This window comes from Lotus japonicus, chromosome 1 (assembly GCF_012489685.1).
Source record: "Lotus japonicus ecotype B-129 chromosome 1, LjGifu_v1.2".
NCBI lineage: Eukaryota > Viridiplantae > Streptophyta > Magnoliopsida > Fabales > Fabaceae > Lotus > Lotus japonicus.
This window is the reverse complement of record NC_080041.1, coordinates 120274977-120299394: the sequence shown is the minus strand read 5'-3', so window position 1 is coordinate 120299394 and position 24418 is coordinate 120274977. Positions and strand designations below refer to the sequence as shown.

General features: G+C 34.9%; 4 protein-coding genes across 4 annotated transcripts; 2 read left to right on the top strand and 2 right to left on the bottom strand.

The window, feature by feature from the left end:
* Positions 1–7615: 7615 nt before the first annotated feature.
* LOC130732552 (blue copper protein 1a-like) lies at positions 7616–8455 on the bottom strand. Its single transcript, XM_057584576.1, has 2 exons — positions 8213–8455; positions 7616–8087 (listed from the first exon to the last, which is right to left on the bottom strand). The coding sequence occupies exons 1-2, from the start codon at positions 8373–8375 to the stop codon at positions 7777–7779; spliced, it is 474 nt and encodes a 157-aa protein (XP_057440559.1). The 5' UTR covers positions 8376–8455; the 3' UTR covers positions 7616–7776.
* A 2144-nt stretch (positions 8456–10599) lies between these two features.
* Positions 10600–11546, bottom strand: LOC130732551 (blue copper protein 1a-like). Its single transcript, XM_057584575.1, has 2 exons — positions 11344–11546; positions 10600–11233 (listed from the first exon to the last, which is right to left on the bottom strand). The coding sequence occupies exons 1-2, from the start codon at positions 11507–11509 to the stop codon at positions 10824–10826; spliced, it is 576 nt and encodes a 191-aa protein (XP_057440558.1). The 5' UTR covers positions 11510–11546; the 3' UTR covers positions 10600–10823.
* A 1960-nt stretch (positions 11547–13506) lies between these two features.
* LOC130732550 (blue copper protein 1a-like) lies at positions 13507–14214 on the top strand. The gene is made up of 2 exons (XM_057584574.1): positions 13507–13734; positions 13833–14214. The coding sequence occupies exons 1-2, from the start codon at positions 13572–13574 to the stop codon at positions 14138–14140; spliced, it is 471 nt and encodes a 156-aa protein (XP_057440557.1). The 5' UTR covers positions 13507–13571; the 3' UTR covers positions 14141–14214.
* A 4626-nt stretch (positions 14215–18840) lies between these two features.
* LOC130729907 (blue copper protein 1a-like) lies at positions 18841–20194 on the top strand. The gene is made up of 2 exons (XM_057581761.1): positions 18841–19070; positions 19804–20194. The coding sequence occupies exons 1-2, from the start codon at positions 18914–18916 to the stop codon at positions 20046–20048; spliced, it is 402 nt and encodes a 133-aa protein (XP_057437744.1). The 5' UTR covers positions 18841–18913; the 3' UTR covers positions 20049–20194.
* The last annotated feature ends 4224 nt before the right edge of the window (positions 20195–24418 follow it).

The following is a 24418-nucleotide window of genomic DNA, read 5'->3' as shown; positions in this document are numbered from 1 at the left end:
AATGAGAATTGAATTCTGGGCAGTAGTTCCTGGATGTTTAAAACTTTTGAGAATAATCATAATATATAATATCATGAATAAAGTTAAGAAAATGAATAATGAGGAGTTAATTAAAATAAACAAATTCTCTGTATCACAAAACAAGTAATTTGAAACACTAGCACATATGTAATATTGAAAAATTACCATATCCAAAAAGATATGAAAAAAACAAAATAGCTACCTTATAAAATGGACAAAAGTGCAATTAATATTTAATAGCATCCAAGTTCTATGTTAATTTTAACTTTCAAAGCTTAAAACATGAACAATTTCAATGAACATGATAATAGTTTGTTTGAGTAGAAAAAGAAATGAAAGAAATTTGAGGGAAATGAATGAAAAACCAAGTTCATCGATCCTATTTATCCCTTCATCTAAAAAAGGCTAACAAAAAAACTTAGGACTATTTTAATACAGTAAGTACCTGTAATTGCAGTCTTAACTCTTTTCCTCTGTTTTCCTCAAAAATAGTGAAAAGCAAAATTTGATTCCCATATGTTGAACTTGAGCCCTACATCGAAAAATAAAACATATATACATTTTCTTTTTTGCAAAAGACATGAAGTCACTCAAATTCTAAATGAAAAAAACAAGGAATAGAAAATATGAGAGAAGAATTTAGAATTATACCTGAAAACCTTGAAAACCTTTCACCACTCTTTTACTAACTGGTTTCAAAGTAGAGGATCCTATGTATGAACTAAAACCTTAAGGGAGACGTCAAAAAATAAGTCAGATATGCAAGCAACTAAGACTGAAAATGAATATGGTGGTTTATATAGAGTGCTAGCTATTTCCCTCTGTTTTTTATTTTTGAATTTTAATTTGCTTTCTCTATTTTAAGAAAAAGTCAACAAAGTCACAAATTTATTACTTTTTCATTTTTCCCTTAATGTGTGTTTTTATTTTTTATTCCTCGAATAGGAATATATTAAGTGCACAATATTTATTCTTATGTTATGTTTTAAATGTAATTCTCTATTTCATAATTTATCTATTTTCAAATTTTTCCTTTAGTCATAAATTTATTTACACATATACGACTTTTCTTTTGGTAACTAAAAAAAATTTGTTTACATATACGACTATCATAATGAATTTCGTTTACGCTAAAAAAAAGTTTATAACAAGCCATGATTTGCTTTAAAATTTTCTAAAATATAGCAATATATTTTGACAATAAAATTTCTTTTCTCTAAACTAGACAAAGTCAAATATTGATTTATTAAAATTTTTGTTTTCTCTAAATTAGACAAAGTCAAAGTCATCTATTTGTTTCAAATAATGCTATTCCAAGCAATATTTTTTTGACTTTTTCTTAATTTAGAGAAAGCAAATTAAAATTCAATTGTCAAAATATATTTCTATATTATAAAAAATTGAAAAACCAATCATGGTTGTTGTTATGATTTGAAATACTTGTAGAGCACTTTCCGATGAAGCAAAAAAAAAAAACAAATACTTGTAGAGGTAATACATAAATTAATGAAATTTTTGAAAAAAAGATTGAAAAATAAAAAATTAATGTGAAACTTTTTTAAAATAGAGCATATATTAAAAAAATAATATAAGAATAAGATTGTCCACTTAATATATTATTATTTTATGAATGAAGATAAAAAAATACCCAAAGGTAAAAAACGTAATAATTTTGAAAACAAATCATGATTGTGTTGTGGATTGAAATAGTCGTTTAAATAAAAATAAAAATAACATAAAAACATACATAAAGGTAGAAACTTAAATGGAACAAATTTCAAAATATAGCATAAAACTAAAAAACATGATTTAATTATAAAAGAGTAAACATAATTAATATAGAATAATAATGGAGTATGGACTTAATAAAAAACTTATGAAAAATAAAATGAAAATTGAATAATTTAATAACATGAAATTTATAAAATATATTTTTCATTTAATATATAATGCTTCACGGAATAATATTTAAAGCATTAGATCTTTTACTAGATAAGTATTTGGCTTTTCAAATTTTATTGAAAGAAAACTTCGATTTTCAAATTTTATTAGTAATATTATAAACATTTTAAAAGCCAATCATGGTTGTTGTTATGAAATACTTGTAGAGGTAAAGAACTAAATACAATTTATGAACAAGCTGTCAAAAAAAAAACAAAAAATACAATTTATGAACAAGAATAAAAAGGAAAAATATGAAAATGAATATATTATAAAATAGAGTATAAAATTTAAAACTTAACATAAGAATAAAAATTGTGCAGTTAATATATTCTTATTTTATGAATAAAAATAAAATATACTTTAAGGTAAAAGGTAAAAGGTAATAAATTTCAAAATAATATTAAAAACAAATAATGGTTGTATTATAGATTGAAATAGTCTCTGAAATAAACAACTTTATAACTTATGAACAATAATGAAAAGGGAGATAAAATACTAATTTTGTTGGAAATTTCAAATAAAAATATTTTATAAATAAATTTATTTGATATTTTAAGAATAATTAAATTTATTACAAATTTAATTTTCTAAAACAACTTTTAATTATTTAAATTTATATTCACTAGTGTTTTTTACCCGCGCGTTGCACGGGGAATACATCTATTATATTTGATAGGTTAATTAATACCTTGATCATTAAAAATATAATAAACAACTGATGAAATAGAAGAGTATGAAATGATGAGTAAAGTGGACAAAAAGTCTTAAATTAAAACCCTTGTTGCATAGATTGAACTTCGTACAATTGAATAACTAATAAAAAAAAATATAGATAAAAATGTACTAAATAAATATACTAAATAAATATAGATAAAAACTATCAAAATCTAGCAAATCACAATAAAAACTCATAAAATCCGGAATTAATTAAAAATCCGAAAATTCAATAAAAATACCATAAAAAATAATTAATACTTAAAAATAAATAATAATATAAATTAAGATAAAATACATAAATAAACAACATAAATCCTAATCAAATCTAAAATTTAAAAATGTACTAAATAAAAATAGATAAAAACTATCAAAATCTAGCAAATCACAATAAAATCTCATAAAATCCAGAATTAATTTAAAATCCGAAAATTCAATAAAAAATACCATAAAAATTAATTAATACTCTAAAAATAAATCAAAAATAAATTAAGATAAAATCAAGAAATAAAAAACCTAAATCCTAATCAAATCTAAAATTTAAAAATGTATTTTTTTATTAAGGAGAAATAAGGTAAGGAAAAATCAGGGCACATGTGGCAAGTGGGGCCAAGGAGAAAGAGCTTACATGTAAAATATTAGGTGAGAATTAATCTGGGAGCGACACGTCACTAACTTGGCCTGTGAGAGCGACACGTCATACTAGAAGTTGTTCTTTTCTAATATATATATATATTGAATATATATTGATTGATTCTAATATGGCTTGGAATTGAAATTTTCAATATGATTTTACTCTCAATTTAAAATTTATTTTAAGGTTTGATTTGAAATGAGTGATTATTTTTTTTTGGTGCAAGAATCAATACGTTTTTAAAATGTATTATAATTTATTGACATGAAGTATACTTATTGTTTAAGATTTATATTAACATGTATTTATTTTTGGAAAAAAAAACTAGTATTTTATCACGTGCAAGATACGTGCAATTTTTTTCCTTTTTATTGTTGTTCATAAAATTTCATGAATTTATTTATGTCTAAGACTATAATTTGGGTCCAAACATTCATGATTTGTTTTCAAAATCAATTTGAACTTTATTACATTTTAAAATTTACCTTGCACAATTTTTTTTTCTTATATTATGTTTTACACATTTATTGCTATATTTTGTATTTTAGTTACATAATCAGCATATTTACATCTCTACCTTTTACTTTTTAGTTTATTATCTTGCTACCTTTTAGTTTGTGATCTTAATTTCTATAAACAAGCTAGCTTATTCACATATCTCTACAAGCTAGCTTGTTGATGAGCAATATTTTACCCATTTTACATAGCCTTAATTTGTCATTATTAATGATTATTCGTAATTAATTGACCTTGCTTGACAATGATTTCTATTATTTGGTCTAATTATATTTATTCTTATTTTCAGGTCTTATTTGACATCAAGGGCATTTTGGAGAATTGCGGAATGAAGATTTAATTGTGCTGGAGTGAAGATTGTATTTTAGGAAATATTAGGATTTAGTTTCGGAATAAATTAAGTTTGTTATCTTTAAGATTCAAACTTATTTAGGTTGTTATTTTAAAACTCTATCTTTAGGATTTATTAGGATTTATTGTTATCTTTTAGGATTTGATTTTGATTAGGATTTGTGATCTCAGCTCTTATTTAAGGGTTTGTGCTTAGAGAAACAATTACCTTAGACCTTCTGCTTATTATTCAATATAATTTCGTTTTTCAGTAGTTATTAGAGCTCTGCTAGGGTTTATGCTTTCTCTACTTCCTCCAATTTAATTGCTGAATTCGCCCCATCCATGGAAGGCTAATTCCCTTCGAACGAACTCCTTTGCAAAGTATATCGTGCTCTTGAGGTATAGTGCTTAATAGAATTCGCCTGATTAGTTTTCTTCATCTCTACTTCTGACTTAGGTTTGCTTAATTCCTTATGATTAGAAATAGAAGATGATACATGTTCGCTTAGTCATGTTAGGTCGTAACCGGTTCTTAATCGCTTAGTTTAGGAATCTGTGAATTAGTTATCGCTTAGTTAATTAATTCTCACGATCTAGGAAACTAATTACAAGAATTGATCTTTAGATACCCATGATTGAGCAGCGATATACTGAACAAAGGGATTCGTCCGTCTTTACTTGATTATATTAATTTGTTTTTACTCTCTGCTAGTCTTTGAAACTGAATCACAAAACCCCCTTGAGTGTGTGTGCGTTTGTGCGTTTTTAATATTGAATCGGTGTCGAAACATAATCCTTGGGAAACGACCTAGGAGTCACTTCCTAGTTACTACAGTTTTCTTAATTAATTATTTGTATCGGGTACGGCCTCGATCAGTTGTTTATAGAAATATATTTATTTATTATAATTTAGCCCGTTTGCAAGTAAGTCTAGTCTCTTTATAAATAGATTGTTGGCATATGTAAAAGTCTTATTATGAAACATGCTTTTATATATGATATCATGGCAAACCTTACTTTCCTGAATGTCAGGCTAAATCCGATTGAAAAACAACCTGACGGTTTAGGCATAAATTTTTTTAAGTTGGTCAGACTTGTTTATATAAAGTCTAGCTGGACCCAACATATTCTTGTCCTTTTTTCGCTAGATTTCTCTTGCACCCCCTTTTTTTCCAAATCAAAGTTTAGATGTGAAATTAAGATCACATTAGGACTGTTCTCTCTGCCTTGCCTTCTTATGTCATGCAAACAAATTTGTTATTTATCTCCCTTTGCAGACTGCAGTAGTATTGATAGGAAAAGCAGGGATTTCCTGTGGGGTGATAGCTCTAATAGTAGGAAGGTTCATCTTGAGACAAGGTGTGTTCTCCTACTCTTAAAGGTGGACCGAGTATTATTAGAGTTACCAGTAGGGGTGTACAAGACCCGACCCTACCCGCCAACCCGTTCCGGCCCAAGTCTTTAGGAGTTAAAAGAGACCGGGTTCGGGTTGATATTTGAGTTACCCGACTTCGGGTAGGGTCGGGTTCGGGTTGATACTCGGATCACCCTGCCCGTCCCACATATATATTTTATAAAATTTTAATTTGTTATAATGATTAAAATGTGATACATGGTGCTCAAATTTATCTTCCATGTAGATGAAATTAAAATGTTTAACATTTACCTTATGAATTAAATAAACGTTGCTCAAACTATTGACACTTTCATGCTCAAACAAGAGAAAATCATGTGTGTGTATTATGCATATGTGGGACAAGTGAAGAAATGATCAAACAAAATGTAAACCTCTCAAGTGCAATAGATTATGAAAGAATTGGATTCTTTCAAGTTATTTCTTCTAAAAAATAGTTCCAACTTATAACTCTTTTAGTATGTTATTATCTTTAAATTTTACAATTAGTATCAAATAGTCTTAAACTTATTGTCCCTCGGGCCAACCCGGTCCCGTCCTACATAGACCCGTCCTAAATTGGACCCGCATAATGTCGGGTTGCTTCGGGTCTAGGGACGGGTTAGGGTCTATGAATTGACCCGATCAATATTTAGGGTCGGGTTAGAGTTAACCAAAACCCGTCCCTTGTACACCCCTAGTTACCAGGTTAGCAAACAAGGCTTTTATGATGAAAGTGTGTTAGGGTATATACAAGAATCCTGAATACAAATTTGGTAACAAGTGCTTAGATCTAAATACAAATTTGGTAGTTGTCCAATATAATTCATTCTCTTTGACATCCATTTTCTAAGAAATCTTGCTAGAAAATAAAATGTTACTTAAAATTGTTTTGCATGTTTAAACATGCCAATAAGTGAAACACTGACTAGTTGGCACTTGTTTAAAAGCAGCAAAATCATTCATTCAATCAGATATTGAGTGGTTCTTCTTCTCTCCCCAAGGAAGAGAGTACTCAAATGGTTCCTAACAACTGAACGTGGTGTTGAGAATTTTCAAGTGTGAGTAAGTCCCACATTGGAAGCTAAGGATAAGTTTGAGTGGTTTATAAGTGTGAGGACCCATACACCCATTGCCTTAAGGTTTTGGGTGAAAGATGTGGTGTCTGATCCACTTATGGTTTGCTCTTTATAGCCCAATGTGGAGTTTTATCCCCCAATTTTAACCATCTCCTCTGTTTGAGTCTTTCTTTGGCCCAAGTGGTATCAAAGCCTAATGTGGCACTTGTTGGGGAGACAGGGGAGCCATGGGCCGAGGAGCAAGACACCAAGAGATCTCGACGCAACATCTTAACCCAAAACCTTAAGGCATTAGGTTTATGGGTCCATCTCCTTATAAAGTCTTATCCTCACCCAAACTTAACCAATGTGGGACTCCAACTCCGCACTTGAATTCTCAACAATCTCCCCCTCAAGTGCGAGTCACCTCCACATTATCATGGCCCCACATTATCATGGCCCCCCTCCGCGGAAGCTTATCCACTCTTGCACCGCCGTTCGCTTCACCGCATCAACGGAACCCGCCGCCTAGCCACACCGCTAGGAAGACTTTCGACATAAGGAGCCGTAACTATGGCTACACCAACCATCGGCTCTGATACCACTTGTTGGGGAGACAGGGGAGCCCATGGGCCGAGGAGCAAGACACCAAGAGATCTCGACGCCACATCTTAACCCAAAACATTAAGGCATTAGGTTTATGGGTCCATCTCCTTATAAAGTCTTATCCTCACCCAAACTTAACCAATGTGGGACTCCAACTCCGCACTTGAATTCTCAACACGTGGCTAGTGGAAGGCCAAGGGAAAAGAAGGCAGTGTAAAACCAGGTTCTATATCTTATATAGGCACAAAGCAGACTATGTATTCCACTTGAGGCGTGCACCTAAACGGGATATGACTGAATGGATTATGCACGAGTAATGCTACAATGACAAGTAGAAAAGAAGATAGAGTCTCATATAGCAACAATGCCATGCTTTTTGTATCATTATTTCCTGTATAAATTAAAGTTTAGATGTGATATTAAGATCGAACTAAAATAAAATCATCATAATTCATGAACAAGCTTAAAAAAATGTGGCAACATCAACATCTCGCCAATGAGTTAGCGGAAACTCTTGTTTTTAAAACCAAATTAAGCTTGAAAATTGGCATTGTCTCTCATTCAAAGATAATTGTGATGGCAGCCGTAAGTGACATGATGATGACCCCAAAGACAGATGATAGCACAGAGTGAGCAGTAGAAGAAGGAGCAGGTGCAGCTTGTGCTTCAACATTGATCACAAACTTCATTTGACGAGCAATGCAGTGATCAGCCTTCCCACAAATGTACCATTTCCTTCCTTCAGTTGTCAGTGGAATGATGTCCTTTCCAGTGGAGAGTGCTTCATTTGCTGGTGGAATGGTGCAATCTTTGAAAGATGCACCACTCACTTTGAACACATTGTGCTTCGCATTGTCATAATTGAACACTGCACAAATATAATTAAATCATAAATTAATTGTTTCAAAACAAAGACACTAAGAACATGAATTCAACTACTGCACAATAAAACAAGTTGCTAGAAGTAGTGATTGTTCTGTTTTAGTTACATACCAAGGTTGTCACCAACATGGAAAACCTTGTCCTGAGTCCACTTAGTGTAGTTGAAGTCCACAGTCCAGCCCTTGTCATCACCCACCATATGATCAGTTGCTATGGCAATTGAGGAAACCAAAATCATTGAAATGGCAAAGAAGGCTACGTGAGAAGAACCCATTTGATTTGAACTGATCGATGAGAGTTAATCTAATTAACAAGGACTACTAGCTTGCAAGTTTTATTGCTTAGATCAATTTGCATTTCAACATTCATCTATAAGCATATTTATTGGACTTGTAAATTGATTTAATCAAGACAAATGGATATGGAAACATAGCAAGATGAGAGATAAGGTCGGCTACTGCAGATCTTTTAATTGAACAATTCTTTTGACTAAGTCATTGAAGTGGACTGTTATAAGTACAAATTGTTTTTAGTTTTTACAATACTATATACTTTTGTGCAATTTTCAAGTACTAACAAGTAAGCTTCATTTGTTTTAAGTATGGCGAGTTCTACAACATATATTCCATGTTGGAAGGTGTCAAAGGGAAATATAGGAAACATGTAAATTTGTTCCAATGGCCTGCCTTAGCTCTGGAGTACTGTCGTGTTTCTGCCTCCAGTTGATTCGCAGGCTTGCAAAAGTTCATGAACAAAATGTGTAAACACCACTTTCAACAGCATTGTTGTGGAGTTGTGGACGAAAATGACAACAGGTTTGGCGGGTAGAATGTAGGGTGATAATAGGCTTGACCGAGTTAATCTTTGTCTAAATAGGTCTGCCTTATTTAAAGGTTTTAAGATTTAAGTCTGGTCTGGTTTGTTAGATGTCATACATTTTTTTAGGTTTGAGGGACCTTCTTGAATATTGTTTTTTTACTATATCATTCTTTAATAAGACAAAAGCTTCGATGATCCAAGTAATTTACCAAGACATAAAAGAAGAAATGACACTCTTTTGGATACTTTTCAAAGTTTTTAGAAGTCCAAATTTTACCAGCATTGTACAACCTGAGCCATGATGCTAATAGGCCATGCATTTTAAGTTTTTTAATTTTTTTTTACTCTCATGGCATTTAAGAAGAAAATGAAGAATGAAGAGCGTAAGGATTTGAACATGATTTATTGCACATTTTGAGTAGAAGGTGAGAATGTTCTCAACACTTAGTTGAATCATTCTTTTCATTTATTACAGAGTATTCCTAACATTTATTTCTCAATCATTTGAGATAGGAATTTTGTAAAACTTTCTCAAAGCTAAACTTCTACGACCCATCCTCAATTATTAAGTTGGACAAGTTCGAGATAGATTAAAACTTGTAGAAGTTTGTATCTACAAAACCAAATATTTGAGATAGTTTGAAGAGGCTGCTAAAATTATTGTGTTAGTCTGAAGAGGCAGTGTCAGTACTTATAATTCGTCAGAAGTTAGTGGAAAATCCCCAAAAAGAGTTATGAGACTGAACATTTTTTTTTTGAAACTGAGTTATGAGACTGAACATAATTCACGTGATTTGTCGAATCACGATAAATATCATTTGTGATCTTCTATCCATTTATATTTGATATATTTTGTTGAGCTAACTTGAATTGAGAGCTGAATTAAGTTTACAAATGATCACTTTGATTTATTATACAACTTATTTCCGCTTTAGAACTTCTAATGTCGCATTCATGTGTTGAACCTTATAAGTACGTGTCACAATATCAAAGCACATTCTATCTTATAGCACATACTTGGTGTTTTTTATAAACAAGGGTCTTCAACTATCTTTTGAAGAGATTTTCATAAAAACAGTTCAATCCTCATTCTTATGTTACTTTGGTTATTTGAATCGGTATTTGAGCTCAGCCTATACGGTTGAACATCTGACCACTACAAGAAAAACACATACTATTGACAGCCACAACCTTTCGGTAACTACCCTAAATCTTTGGTAAAGCCATTTTACCGATGGTAAAAAATTTATCGATATTGGGCTTGTCCTGAATTTCTACCTACAAATTACTGATGACTCTGAATGCTAGTGCATTGACGGCAGTTTCAACCATAGGTACCTCACTGTCACTGATAATCAAAGTCGTTGGTAATTTCTCACATATTTTTAATTAAATGATGAAAGTCACTTCTTAGGTTGGAAATAATATAGTTTACTGAAATTGTCTACATGCACAACAATAGAAAAAACACTTATCATAATGTGATAATATACATTTGCACGAAACACAAACATTCACTACCCAGTTTACCATCATGCTCCACATGCCCTTCATTTATCTTCCTAGACCTTAATCATGGTGACAAAGACTAATGATAAATAAGATTAGCCTAAATAATCCAATCTCATTTTATTACTAGACACGAAAATGAATACAACCCCAATCTAAGAAATACAACAACTTTATTAAATCATAATTTATCATTAGCAAACCTTACAAATGCCATCAATCAAAGTGATGGCTTTTATGAAATAAATAATATCTCAGTAATGTCAATACATGCACTCGCTAATACAAACAAAAGTGAAGGGGAAAATTATTATAGTAACTAGAAAAATAACACCTCTCATGGAAACAGAACACATCAACTAATTAAGATCCAATCCCAGACAGCTACTGAATTTTACTGAAACAATTTGAACAGATTCTTTGGCTTCCATCCAGTAGGAGTCCATGGTGCAGGTGCAGGTGCAGGTGTGAGTACTACTTCAACGGGTTTTGATGATGGTGCAGGTGCAGGTGTGAGTACTATTTCAATGGGTTTTGATGATGGTGATGGTGAACGTGAAGCAAAGGGGGAAGGTGTTGGAGACCACCATGTTCCTTGTGGTGGCAGCACATTTATGAACAGCTTTTGGCCAGATTTGCAGTGATTAGCAGCACCAGAAATGTACCATCTTCTCCCTGGGCTAGTCAACAAAATTGTATCATGTCCACTATTCCACACTTGTGCTGTTTTTGGAACAGAGCAGCTTATGAAGTCACTTCCATTCACTCTGATCACATTGTCCTTCCAAGCAGAGTACTTGAATGCTGCAAATTAATCAAGTTAATTAAAGTTTAATTTATACACATAGACAAATTAAACATGTTTAAGTACTTATTGACCAAGGTAGAAATTGAATTGAATTGAATGAGCTTACTCAGTGTGTCGCCAACACGAAAGACCTTGTTTGCAGTCCAAGTTTTATAATCAAACCAAGTTGTCCAACCATTGTGATCACCAACTATGAAATCTTCTGCCACAGCCATGGTCGAGAAGATAGAAGCTATGAGAGCAACAAGGATGAGGGCACGAGAAAGAGCCATGCTTGATAATTCAATGTATGAAGTATTAATTATAGCTCTTGTTCTGTTTTTGTGACATATGATGCAGATTCAATACCAATATATATAGACTTGTCCTAAGGGCGAGGTTCGCCACGTACAGCTACAGATTTGCATTGTAACAGGTGGCTAAGGACGGCATGGCAGAATTATTTTTTGGCAAATTCTAGCTAGGGTGCCACCTTCTGAGAAAGTGCAACAATGCCTCTCTTACATGTCCAATAGAGAAAGAATAATAGTTTGTTACTTTGTTTACACCCCTTTTCCACCTCCACCATGATAAAATACTCAGAAATAAGTTATCAATAGGAATGCTCACTCAAATATATATAAAGATAAAAGAGTGAAAAAAAGATAAAAAATAAAGTGATGTGTGAATGAATCATTACTTATTTTGAGAAATGAGTAGTGTATTTTTTTAACAGGTCATCAATTTTACTAAAAAAAAATCTGCTTCTCATTTTTAATCCCGATACTTATTACAAATTCTCATTTTTAGTCCCAGACTTTTTTAAGATTAATTATCATGTAATTTTTTTTACATTGTTTTAGAAAATCAAAATTCAATACCCTACCCATCGTCGTTGCTGTTCATCTTCTCCCCCACCACCAGAGTTCCCCCTTGAGCATCTAAACTCTTATTTTTTTCCTTATCTAAGGTATTTCATAATCGGTGGGCGTCAAATAATCTCTAGTCCCTTTTGTCCCAGAGTCAGCGCACTATGTGATAGAGACTGATCGAAGACTTCTTTTCCATTCACAAAGTTGAGAATCAAACCCATAGCCAATTGTTTAAGAGATGAAGTGCTAAATCACTACCTCAATCTATATGGATGACACGGTAGAATTTGAATATTTTTCTTAAACAAACGACATATATTAAGAAAAAGAGAGTCAACATTATCACTACGACGCACAAACTAAACAACGACAATCGCCAATAATAGAGTCAAGGTAAAATGCTCCCCAAGATGTTCGCATCCACCTCTAAAAAAGTTGGAGACAGTAAGTCTCAAGACAAACAAAATGAAAACTCAACTCTGTGGACAAAACAAGAGCTCATCCCAAAGCCTCCACAGGGAAGAGGTCGTCGAAGCCAAAACCAAGTCATCACCATAACGTGCAACATAACCTAGACATGCAATCCGAGAAGAAGAGAGTGAAGTGTCGAAATTGACCTTCACAATATCCCCATCAGGTCGAGACCAAACGCAAGGAAGAGAAGCTGTGGAGGCAACCACTGTAGCTTGCATCATCGCCGAGGGCAACAACATCTGGACTCGGGTCAGTACATACCCAAGGGTCGACGGGTCACAACGGAACAAGCAAACATTCCTAGCTTCCCAAACACAATACAAGATAGACCCGAATAGGCCAACCACAACAACATCAGCCTCCTCCAAAAACACCCGCAAGAACTTAGAAAGATTACCTCCTAGATCCCACTACAAACCGAGGGCCGAAGTGAACCACAACCGCTGGACCTTTGGGCCAAGGTTAAGTGCATGGTAGATGGACTCCGGATAATTTAATCACTAATAGTATATTACGTAATATAATAAGGTAAATAATTATGTTGTTTGTACATTTTGTTCATGAACTTTTGCAAGCCTGCGAATCAGATAGAGGCAGTAAAAAATCTATACTTTTCATATTTCACTTTGACATTTTCCACATGGCAACGACAGTCCGGTTCATGAGTATAATTCTATTCGATCCATGAGTACTTACAAGTTACAAGTTGATTACAGCAGTCCAGTTCATGACTAAGTCAAAAAATTGTTTAATTAAAAAATCTGCAGAACTGCAAATTCATTATATTTCAAAAAGCCGACCTTATCTGATACCCCTCATCTTGCTATGCTTCTATGCCCATTTGTCTTGATAAAATCAATTTACAAGTTCTATATGTATGCATATAGATGAATGTTGAAATGCAAATTGGTGTGAGTTAACATTAATTCATCTAAGCAATAACACTTGCTTGCTAGCTAGTAGTCCATGTTAATTAGATTAACTCTCATCAATCAGTTCAAATCATCAAATGGGTTCTTCTCACGTAGCCTTCTTTGCCATTTCAATGATTTTGGTTTCCTCAATTGCCATGGCAACTGATCATGTTGTGGGTGATGACAAGGGCTGGACTGTGGACTTCAACTACACTCAATGGACTCAGGACAAGGTTTTCCATGTCGGTGACAACCTTGGTATGTAACAAAAACAGAACAATCACTACTCCTACTTGTTTTATTGTGCAGTTGATGTTCTTTGTATCTTTGTTTTGTATGACTTCATATTTGTGTAGTGTTCAATTATGACAATGCGAAGCACAATGTGTTCAAAGTGAGTGGAGCATCTTTCAAAGACTGCACCCTTCCACCCGCAAATGAAGCACTCTCCACTGGAAAGGACATCATTCCACTGACAACTGAAGGAAGAAAATGGTACCTTTGTGGAAAAGCTGATCACTGCATTGCTCGTCAAATGAAGTTTGTGATCAATGTTGAAGCACAAGCTGCACCTGCCCCTTCTTCTGCTGCTTACTCTGTTCTATCATCTGTGTTTGGTGTCACTGTCATCATCATGTCACTCATTACAACTATCTTTGCATGAGATCATGAGACAATGCTACTTTTCTCTAGCTTTATTTTCTTTTAGAAGAACAAGAGTTAATTTATGCTAACTCATTGGCGAGATGCTTCCATGTTTCTATTAGCTTGTTGAATGAATATTAATTCTGATGATTTATTTCTATACTTTTGTACTGTGATTACAATATAGCATCCAAAACATAACTTGGAAAAAAGGATGGTGAGAGTACAAAAAGCATCAAAAGCCTCATTGATTCATTTTTTATTCTACAAAAAGTCATTTAATTGAGTAAATAAACCGAAGTTTACGGTAGATGCCAATTCGTGTGTTTTAGGAGGATCAATAACAACTTTAGATGGAGCATGGTTTTTGTTGTGATGATCAGACAAAGTCTAACCAAACACTTAGAGAAGTGTTTAACTTATTTGATGGGGAACGATGAAAACTGATCTATAGTGCTTTTGGGCTTTACTTTGATCTAGATGGTCTTCGCTTCGTGGTGTAGACCTTCTATCAGTGTTACCTTCGAGGGGCTCTAACACTCAAGTTACTAAGGGATGTGTTGAATGATGAAATTAATCCAAGATCAGAAGATGTCTGGTGGCGTTCTAGCTACCTCGTTCCTTTAAGGTGACATAGGTCGAAGGGGTTGAGGTAACAATGAAATCTTTGGTTGTCTAGAGTGTGGCTTGTTCCTCGGTCATCCCTCTAATCGTCTCATTAGCAAGATTTCGGATGGTGAGGATTCCTTCGGTTTCTGTTCGGGGGTTAAGGTAATGTCAATGTCACTTTATTTCCTTTGCACACACGCATTGCAGTCAACCGTCCAATCTCCTGTGCTTGTCATGGTATCAGGGGAAATGAATGGCAATCTGGTGTCAGTCCATCCTCAAGTTTGGGAAGCAGTCTCGTGCATTATGACGTTGACTTGTTTTGAGCGGGAAGGATTTTTAAGGGGCTTTAGCGTGTCTTATCCTACTCATGAGATTTGGTTTGGGGTTTGGCCAGGTGCTACAAATTGCTAAACTAGTTATGTGGTAGTGTGATATTTAACTTAGTGTTGTTAGGTCAGTTTATGCTCACAACTTTATTCTAGGGTGTGGGCCGCCCTACCACTCATGAGTCGGTTTAGTGCTTTATTTCTCGGAGTAGTGAGATATATCATCTTTTGGGAAAATTGTCTCAAATGTGTAAGTTGAATATTTTATGTCTTTTATGATTATCTCGAGTGTTTATATGTATGAGTCAACCAATCTGATTATCTCGAAGATTTTATGTATAAGTTGGTTGCCATGTGATTAGGGTTGACGTTATATAGGTTGAGTCATTCAATGGGAAAATTAGGTTTATTGACTATATCAGGAACATCTTTGATCAACTTCAATTGTTGGTGTCAGTGTGGCCTACACTCAATTAGGGTGTGTTAAAGGTATCTGAGAAAGTAGTCTCCTAGCCCTGGCCAACAATGTTGCAGTTGGTCGGAGCTAGATTAGCTAAAGAGATTTGAGACATACGAAGTAGTAGTCCCCTAGTTGTGGCCTGCAATGTTAGTGTTGATCAAAGTTAGATGAAGAGTGCCGACTTGAAGAGATTTGAGACATACGAAAAAGTAGTCCCTTAGTCGCGCAAAAAACGTCGTTCTTTGTCGGCAGAGTTTTATCCTTCCTAATAGTGTGAAACGATCTAATCCCTTCCTGATATCAGTCCTGGATTACAAGAGTAAAGGTCTTTGAGGCCACCCGATTGGATAAAATTCAGCAATCAATGTTATAATGTTAAAGAAAATTAATTATGAATAATGATATTTAAGTCAACATATGGCCTACGAGAAAATCATTGGTTTGCCATCATCATCAAAAACATTCTCCTTTGCCCTGTAATGCTGAGGACCTCTCTATTGAGCTCCTTAGAATCCTAAATTTCATATTCACCATGGTCATTAATACCATTATAGATGTCATCTAGTGATGGAGTTGAGTCAAGTACGTGTGATGAGGGCCATGTTATTGTCAGACACTTGCCTTCAAATCAATCATGCTCTCCTCATATACAAGTATGTTGAATAAGACATACCAGAACACCTCAATTTCCTTGAACCAGAGAGACTATTTTGGACATTGGCAACCTAAGTATCCTCATACCTCAGATACTTGGTATGGGGGGGAGGGGGACTTTTTCCGAATAATATTGTAGGCTCATTACATTGACTCAATTAGAAGAGGTTCTTCATAACTAATGTAATAAACATTACTAATTTAGGTAATATCTACTATCACTTGCTATATTTGTTACGAGATTACAACATATTTGGCATGATCGTCACTAGGTTTACAACAATCCTACGTATATATACGTAAAAGAGAAACATTTCTCCAGTACACACTTATTATATCCTCATCTTAAGTCTCTCAATCTTCCTAGCTAACTTAAACATTGAAGTGTCTTATAGATTTTGGCATCCAACGCCTATCGCCATCGCTTTGGATACTAGAAGAATGAGACTTTGCACATAGGAGCATTCCAGTTTGTAGGATGCAGAGTCTTGATCACAATCAATATAAAGTCTTGATCACAATTAATATAAGATTCGATATTTCTAACCCGCACAATAGGGTAAACTAGTTGTTTTGGGAGCTATGAATTATTCACACTCTCATTTCATTTCCACATTCATTTTTTATCCATCTCTCTTATATTTCAATTAAATTACCTATCACATCTTTACTTTCGAGTTATGATATGTTAAGGGAATTGTTATTCAGACCCCCCCGATAGCTATTTGAACCCTGTTAAATTCGTAAAATCCGAAAAAGCCCTTTCTAAATTTTTTTCGCTCGCACTTTCAAAGTGCGTCCGTCTCGGACTTTCAAAGTGCGTCCATCACACACTTTGTAAGTGCGTTTTGGTCGTACTTTCACAGTGCGAGCGGAACGCACAAATTTCTTTCTTTTTTTCCTGTTTAATTCCTAGAAGAAATTTGAGACTGAAACTTCTTGGTAAAGATAATAGGACCATTCTGAACTCAAATATGCAGTCAGAATCTCCAAAATCCTACACCTTCTAGTAGTCGCTTCACAATCAGGAGGGGTGCGATTTGGAAAAGTAGACAGTTTTTGGTGTCGGATGCTCAGGCGACCAATTGCAAAGTTCAAGAGAAAAATCAAACGATCATACCTTAGCACCTTCTTCGAAAGTCCTAAGATTTGTGTAATTTAGCCAAATTCCTTCATCTAGTATTTTATTTTGAATTTTAAATTTTTTTTATTCTACCATAAATCTCCAAATATTCTATCTTAATTTACTATGTAGTCTCATAATTTTTAAAAATCATTTGATATCAGTTATGTACAAATTTGCAGCAATTCGCTTTTTAAAAGTGCGTTCACTTCGCACGTTTAAAGTACGTGCACTTTTAAAGTGCGTGAGTGACGTACTTTAAAAGTGTGTGCGTAACGCACTTCTAAAGTGCGCTTATTTGCAGAAAAAAATTAAAAACGACAAAAACAACTCTCTACAGTTGGAAGTTTTCAAAAACGACAGAAGATTGAGGTGGTGGTGGTGGTAGCATCGGTGGTGGTTGTGGCGGCGGCAGTGGTGGCGGCGGCGGTGGTGGTGGTGGGTGGAGGTGGTGGGTGGAAGAAAGAGGAAAGAGGTAAGGAGAGAGGAAAGAGGAGAGGGAATGTGAGGTGAGGATTTTTTTATATTTTTTTTCCATTAAGGGTATTTTAGTATTTTTACACTTTTTCAGGGGTCCAAATAGCTATCGAGGGGGGGTCTGAATAACAATTCCCTATGTTCAAACTCCACTTTCGCTTATAATTCATTTTCACCCACGTTTTTTCATGTCTTTCTACTGTTTCTATCATATCACGTGTCATATCATGAATTTCTCTCTCTTCATCCCTATATCTCTAAAAGCATAGAGATGAAAGATGTTAACAAAACTTAATTCTCTTTCTTTTCTTCCTATTTTTCTCCACTCTATTTTCACTTATGTGGAAGTTTAAGTAAAACTTATATCTTATCCTTGTTTTGGTGTTTGTACATTTTGTCCATGTACTTGTGCAAGCCAACGCGAATCAACCAAAGACATTATATAACACTTGAGTTTTGATTCATTCACACTCCACTTTATCTTTCATCTCATTTTTACTTATTTCTCTTCTTTCCCCATAACATTACTCATCATATCTCATATTTCACTCCCTTTTCTTCATCCTCGACTGATAGCTCAAGTGGTAAGAGCTATAAGACATATGAGTTGGGTGAAGAAGGTCCAGAGATCGATCTTTGAAGAATGCGATTTATCTTTATGATAAAAAAAAACTCTCTTCTCTTAATATTTCTACTTAGTAGAGAGGGATGGTTTGTGAAAATTTTATTGTTAACACTTACACAACAACGCAGAAATAAAGGCAGGCCTAGGCCACAAATCTAGCCTCTTAATTTCTTCCTTCCCTTTGACACGTTCCACATGAAACGTATTGAGAGGTGATTTAAAGGTATCGAGACATATTTGTTATATTGAACTTCATGATTAAATATAGGTTCAGTTCTGCATTGCAAATTAACTCAGAATATATATAATTACTTAATTAGAAAAGCCGACCAGATCCGATTACGCGGCTTCCAAGTTCCATCTATCTCGATAAAATCAATTTACAAGTCCTATATATATATATATTGCCCAAGGTGAAATGCAAACATGTATAACAATTCATCTAAATAAGCAATAACACTTGCTAACTATAGTCCTTGTTAATTAGATTACTTATATAGCTTTAAATCTCCACCATGGGTTATGCTGCCTTCTTTGCTGTTTCAATGATTTTGGTTTCCTCAGTTGCTATGGCTACTGATCATATTGTGGGTGATGATGATGGCTGGACTCTTGACTTTGACTACACTCAGTGGGCTCAGGACAGAGTTTTCCGTGTTGGCGACAATCTTGGTATGTAAAAACTAAAAACACAAATAGTTGCAACTTGCTCAGAATTTGAACTGCATCTAGCTATTTGCATAGGGAAAATGATTTATAAACTCTAAACATTCAATCGACATATGCGAGTTTTAACTTTGTAAAACTGTCGGTAACATTTAAAGTTATAAACACTACTACTAGAAACTAATTTCTAGAATGTATTTTTGAAAATACATTCGGGAATTCATTACTTGTGACTTATAATAGCAATTAAAAGATGTATAGAGAGAGACGAGTTGGATTTCAAAGGAAATAACCCAATTAGTGTAGTTCAGATAGATATCGGATTCGTGAAATACAAACCCTTAAACCCGATCCAAACCAATCATAGGAGAAAAAAGGTAACTTAGGGTTACAATTACATCACCTTTCATTCTAATTTTCCCACATCAAGAAAACGTTGCCACCTTCTCCCTGTCTTCCCCTCTCTCAAGCTTGTGTCTGGTGGTCGTTTTTTACCAAATCGTCTCCGACCCGTGTGCACTCGTATTTTCCAAAACTCTCTACCACATAGTGAGCATAAATCCTCATCGAGCTATATATACATGCATGCTGACTAATACAACTGTAAAAAATGGATGTATATATAATAACATGTAAATTGTTGTTTCTATTTTTTATTTATTTCGAAAGATATTTTTCTTTTCTATATATATAACTTTCAATCTAATACCTCTTTCTCTTTGATCACCTAATTGTGCAGTGTTCATTTATGACAATATCTCACACAATGTTTTCAAAGTGAATGGGACGATGTTTAAGGACTGCACCAACCCACCAGCAAATGAAGCACTTTCCTCCGGACATGACATCATTCCACTCAAAACTGGAGGGAGGAAATGGTACATTTGTGGCGTGGATGATCACTGCGCTCGTGAAATGAAGCTTGTCATTAATGTTCAAGGGGAAGGTTCACCATCTCCTGCTCCTTCTCCTGCTCACGGATAACACCACAACCATCTTTGTGTTAGAGACAATGGCACTTAATTTTCAGCTTTGTTTTTGTTTTATAGATATGAATTTGCATGGACCTATTGGCGGGAGATTGCAATAGTTGTTTGAGTTTGTTCAATGAATAATGATGAATTGTTTTATTCTGATCTAAAAGATGTCTATATTTAATTTGGACGGTGTTTACGTGTTAAGTTTATCCGGGACTATACATGATATATGTTAAGTTAAATGCATTACACTTACACCAATCCCGTGATAAATCCTCTTTGAAGTTGAAGCGGGTCAGCATGCCTTTCTATCTTCACGTTTAGTGGCCCAATGAAACTTGCTAAGCCAGAACTTTGCGAAAGTAGAGATTTCCAATGACCTAGTCGCTTTTATATAAATCGAGCGAGCATCCCTAGTACTAAAATACCTTTTCCTTTTATATGGAAAGGTGTGAAACCCTAAATCTGGTCTCAGATTGGATTCTTGGGCCTCATACAATAATGACCTAAGAGCCCGTAAATACTGTCAACTACACTTGGCCGCCCTAATGAGATCGAAGCCCTACAATAAGGAATCAACCTTAGCTATGCCTTGATCACTGAAGGCTTGCCTTGAGGTCAACTGTCGGGGACCCTTTGCTCACCACGTACAACCACCATTTTGAGAGGGATCGCCTCGCTTAAGCACCATTAAGGTGAGCCTATAATATGAGAAGTTCTTGACCACTCCACAAGTCCATAAGACATCGTGCCTGGAGTATGTCTTCAATGGCTCACACCCTTGTACTTCTTATTAATACATCTTTGGTCTTTCAGAAAAAACTTGGGTTAAATATGTTGGTGGTCCCTGGACTTTAACAAATTATTAGTTTTTTTTTATAAGCAAAGAAATGCATTAATGGGAGTACAAGGGGTACTCAACCCATAATACAACAAAGAGAGTCTAGAAGGAAAAATAAAAACAAACACCAAACCTCAACAGCTACCCCAGCAGATACCTGATACAGTAAAAGCCACAAACAACCCAATTCCGTTGCCTAAACTGATACTCAAAACCAATATCCATGGACTCAACACTGCAAGGCCAGTGACATTACAGTTCCTTCAAACAAATAATGGGGTAAGAAGACCATTCAAATAAAGAACAGCTAAGCCTTCCAGTCTTACGCTTTATCCAAATCCATGATCTCCATTTAATCACTTCCATAATTGTAGGAATATCCAGCACCCCATTCCTAAAAATAAGTTCGTTCCTCATCAACCAAATTGACCACACCACCGCCAACCAAATTGAATCAGCGCCTCTCTGTTGTTTCTGATCCCCGCCAAAATGAAATTGCAATAAATGGTCTCTGGAATTTCTTGGCAGGACTGTACAGATACCCAACCACCGGTAGCACTCCCGCCAAATATCCAAAGAAATTGGGCAAGAGAACAAAAGGTGAGCAGTTGATTCCACCTCCAAAGAGCACAGCTTACAAATCGTTTCTTCTTGAGTCTGTAAAACCTTGCGCTTCCTCAAGTTCAAGAGGCAAGGAATTCTATCCAATAAGAGCCTCCACGAAAAGCCTTCACATTGGATGGTGTAACTGATTTCCAAACCCGGGCAAAAATTTGATCAGTAGGTAATAACATCGGTGCCTGCAAAAAAGAATAGAATGAGTTAACTGTAAAACCACCATCTGTGCCTGGGAGCCAACACCACTTATCAGTGACCCCCTCCATAAGACTAATTATCCCCACTTCAGCTAGCATCATATTTAACCACTGCAATTCTCTCCCCAACAGTGGCCTCCTCCATCTCAACTTCCAACTCCAAGCCCCATCGACCCATTCACCACAATTTTGTACGCTTTCATATTTGAGCCTGGACAAATTATATAATCTATGATACTTAACACAGAGCTTTCCACTAGCAACCCAATCATCATGCCAGAATTTTGTATCATTTCCTCCCCTAACAATCTTTTGAGCTCCCAAATCAAACCAGTCACCATCATCATCACAACACGAAGCCTTCACATCTTTCCACCACAGAGATTCCTTCATAGTTGACATTCCACCATACTTAGCCTTAATAACCTGACACCAAAGGCTCTAAGGCTCAGTAAAAAATCTCCACCTCCACTTGCCCAACAGAGATTTATTAAAAAGGTCCAAATCTTTTATACCAAGACCTGCTGCTTCTTTAGGCTTGCAAATAGAAGACCACTTCACCCAAGCAATCTTCCTCACCTCACCCCCACCTCCCCACAAGAAATCCCGCATGATCTTATTAGTATTTAAATACAACTTTCAAAGAAATCAGTCCCTTAACTTGTTATTGTTTGAGGTTTTCATTCATCCATCCATTTGAGAGTTGATGTGTCACATGCCCGCATGTACGTTTTTAATGACGTGTAATTTTTATTCCTTATATATTAATTTTTTTCTACAAGGAGCATAAAGCGACTAAATTTGTTTTTAGCCATCTCCAATCATCTTCATTCTCTTCCCCCCCCCGTTCATGAAAATGCAGAACCGAGAAATCTAAAAGAAAGAAAAAAAAATCTTTCTTCATTTTGAAAACCTAGCACACGTCTTCGAAATTTCCAGAACCTATCTAAAAGAAATCAAAATTTTGCTATGACAACAAAATCAAAAAATTCAGAGCCATTTTGAAACCCATAACCTATCTCACAAAAATTTCCTTTTAAAAAAATTCGAAAAACCTAGTATATGAAAACCCAAAATCTATCTCCATTTCCTGCTTCTTTATCCTTAATCATCACACAAAAAAAATTCAAATTTTTTTCCCAAAAAACCCACATCTGAATCAATCCATATCGTCACGAATGACTCAAGAGCTGAGTGACCATGTCGCTATTTTAGAGTTACCTAGAGGGACCCCGATCGATCTCACCGGATAAGTGGCAGGTGTGTCGTTGTTTTTGCGAGCATGACATTGAGAAGGAGGAAGGGCACATTTTAGGGAAAGAACAGGAAGGAAAAGGAAAAATTGAGCCTCCTAGGTCTTTCTCTAAGGTTGTGTAATATTTTTTTAGAGAGAGATAGAGGAGGAAGTTGACGGATGCGCAAAGGAGAGAAGATTTAGGGGAGAAAGTATTTTAAAGGTTAGGAAAGGGTGACGAGACTGATTCAGGTGTACGTTTTTAATAGAAAGGAAAGGTGTTTTAAAATGAAGGAGAAGAATTGAATATTTTCTAGGTTTCATTTTCAAATGAGAAAGATGAACAAAGATGAATTCAGCATTAGGAAAAATTAGGGGTTTTTTAATAAAAAAATAAATAATTATTTTCTTGGATTAGAAATATCTCTCGAATTATTTTTTAAGTTTAAGGGTTGAAGATAGAAAAATACGGTGAAAGATAAAGATGATAGATTATGATGAAAAACTATTTTAAAAATAATTATTTTTTGATTTTGGTCCCTATGGGTTCCACGTGAGTATTTTAAAAAATTCACATCATTAAAAACTTACACGCGAGCATGACATTGACATATCAACCTTCAATTGGGTGGAAGGACGAAAACTTCAAACAACAACTTAAAGGATTTATTGCATTGAAAAACAATTAGGGATCTATATTAATAATTCGAGCGGTTTTGGCCATCGCAACATTCACTCAATCGAAGAGCCCGCATGAGGTGGTCCCAAGTGCACTAGAATGAGAGTTAGGATCGAATTCCAGTCGCACAGAATGCGGATCGGCAATGTGCGTCCCAAACGTACAAGAGGGGGATAGATCCCTATTAACCACATGGGGAGTGAAAGTGGGTGTTGCAAATTGCCTGACCTCTCAAAGGTGAGGCAAGCAGGGAGCCAGGATGAGGGTGTCCCACCAGAGCATGATTTGAGGAGTTCTTGGAAGGATCAAGCGAAGGTGAAAAGAGGAAGATGGAGAAGGTATTGACGGGGTTTTGGGAAGAAATTAAAGGATTTTGGCCGTTGGTGAAGAGATTGTGAAGCTGAAGCGGTTGCTAAGCTGGAAAATATGAATGGTGGAAAGGAATACGTGGACAAATTTATGCTTCACATGGGATTTGGAAAGGAAAGCACAAGTGACACGTGAGATTATAGTTGAGGTGGCAAAATTAGTATGAGAATTGTTATTCGGACCCCCCAACAGCTATTTAGACCCTGTTAAATTCGTAAAATCCGAAAAAATCCTTTATAAATTTTTTTTCGCTCGCACTTTGAATGTGCGACCAAAACGCACTTGCAAAGTGCGTCCATCACGCACTTTCACAGTGCAAGCGGAACGCACAATTTTTTTTTCCTGTTTAGTTTTTGGAAGGAATTTGGGACTGGCACTTCTTGGTTAAGGTAACAGGACCATTCCGAGTTCAAATATGCAGTCGGAATCTCCAAATTCC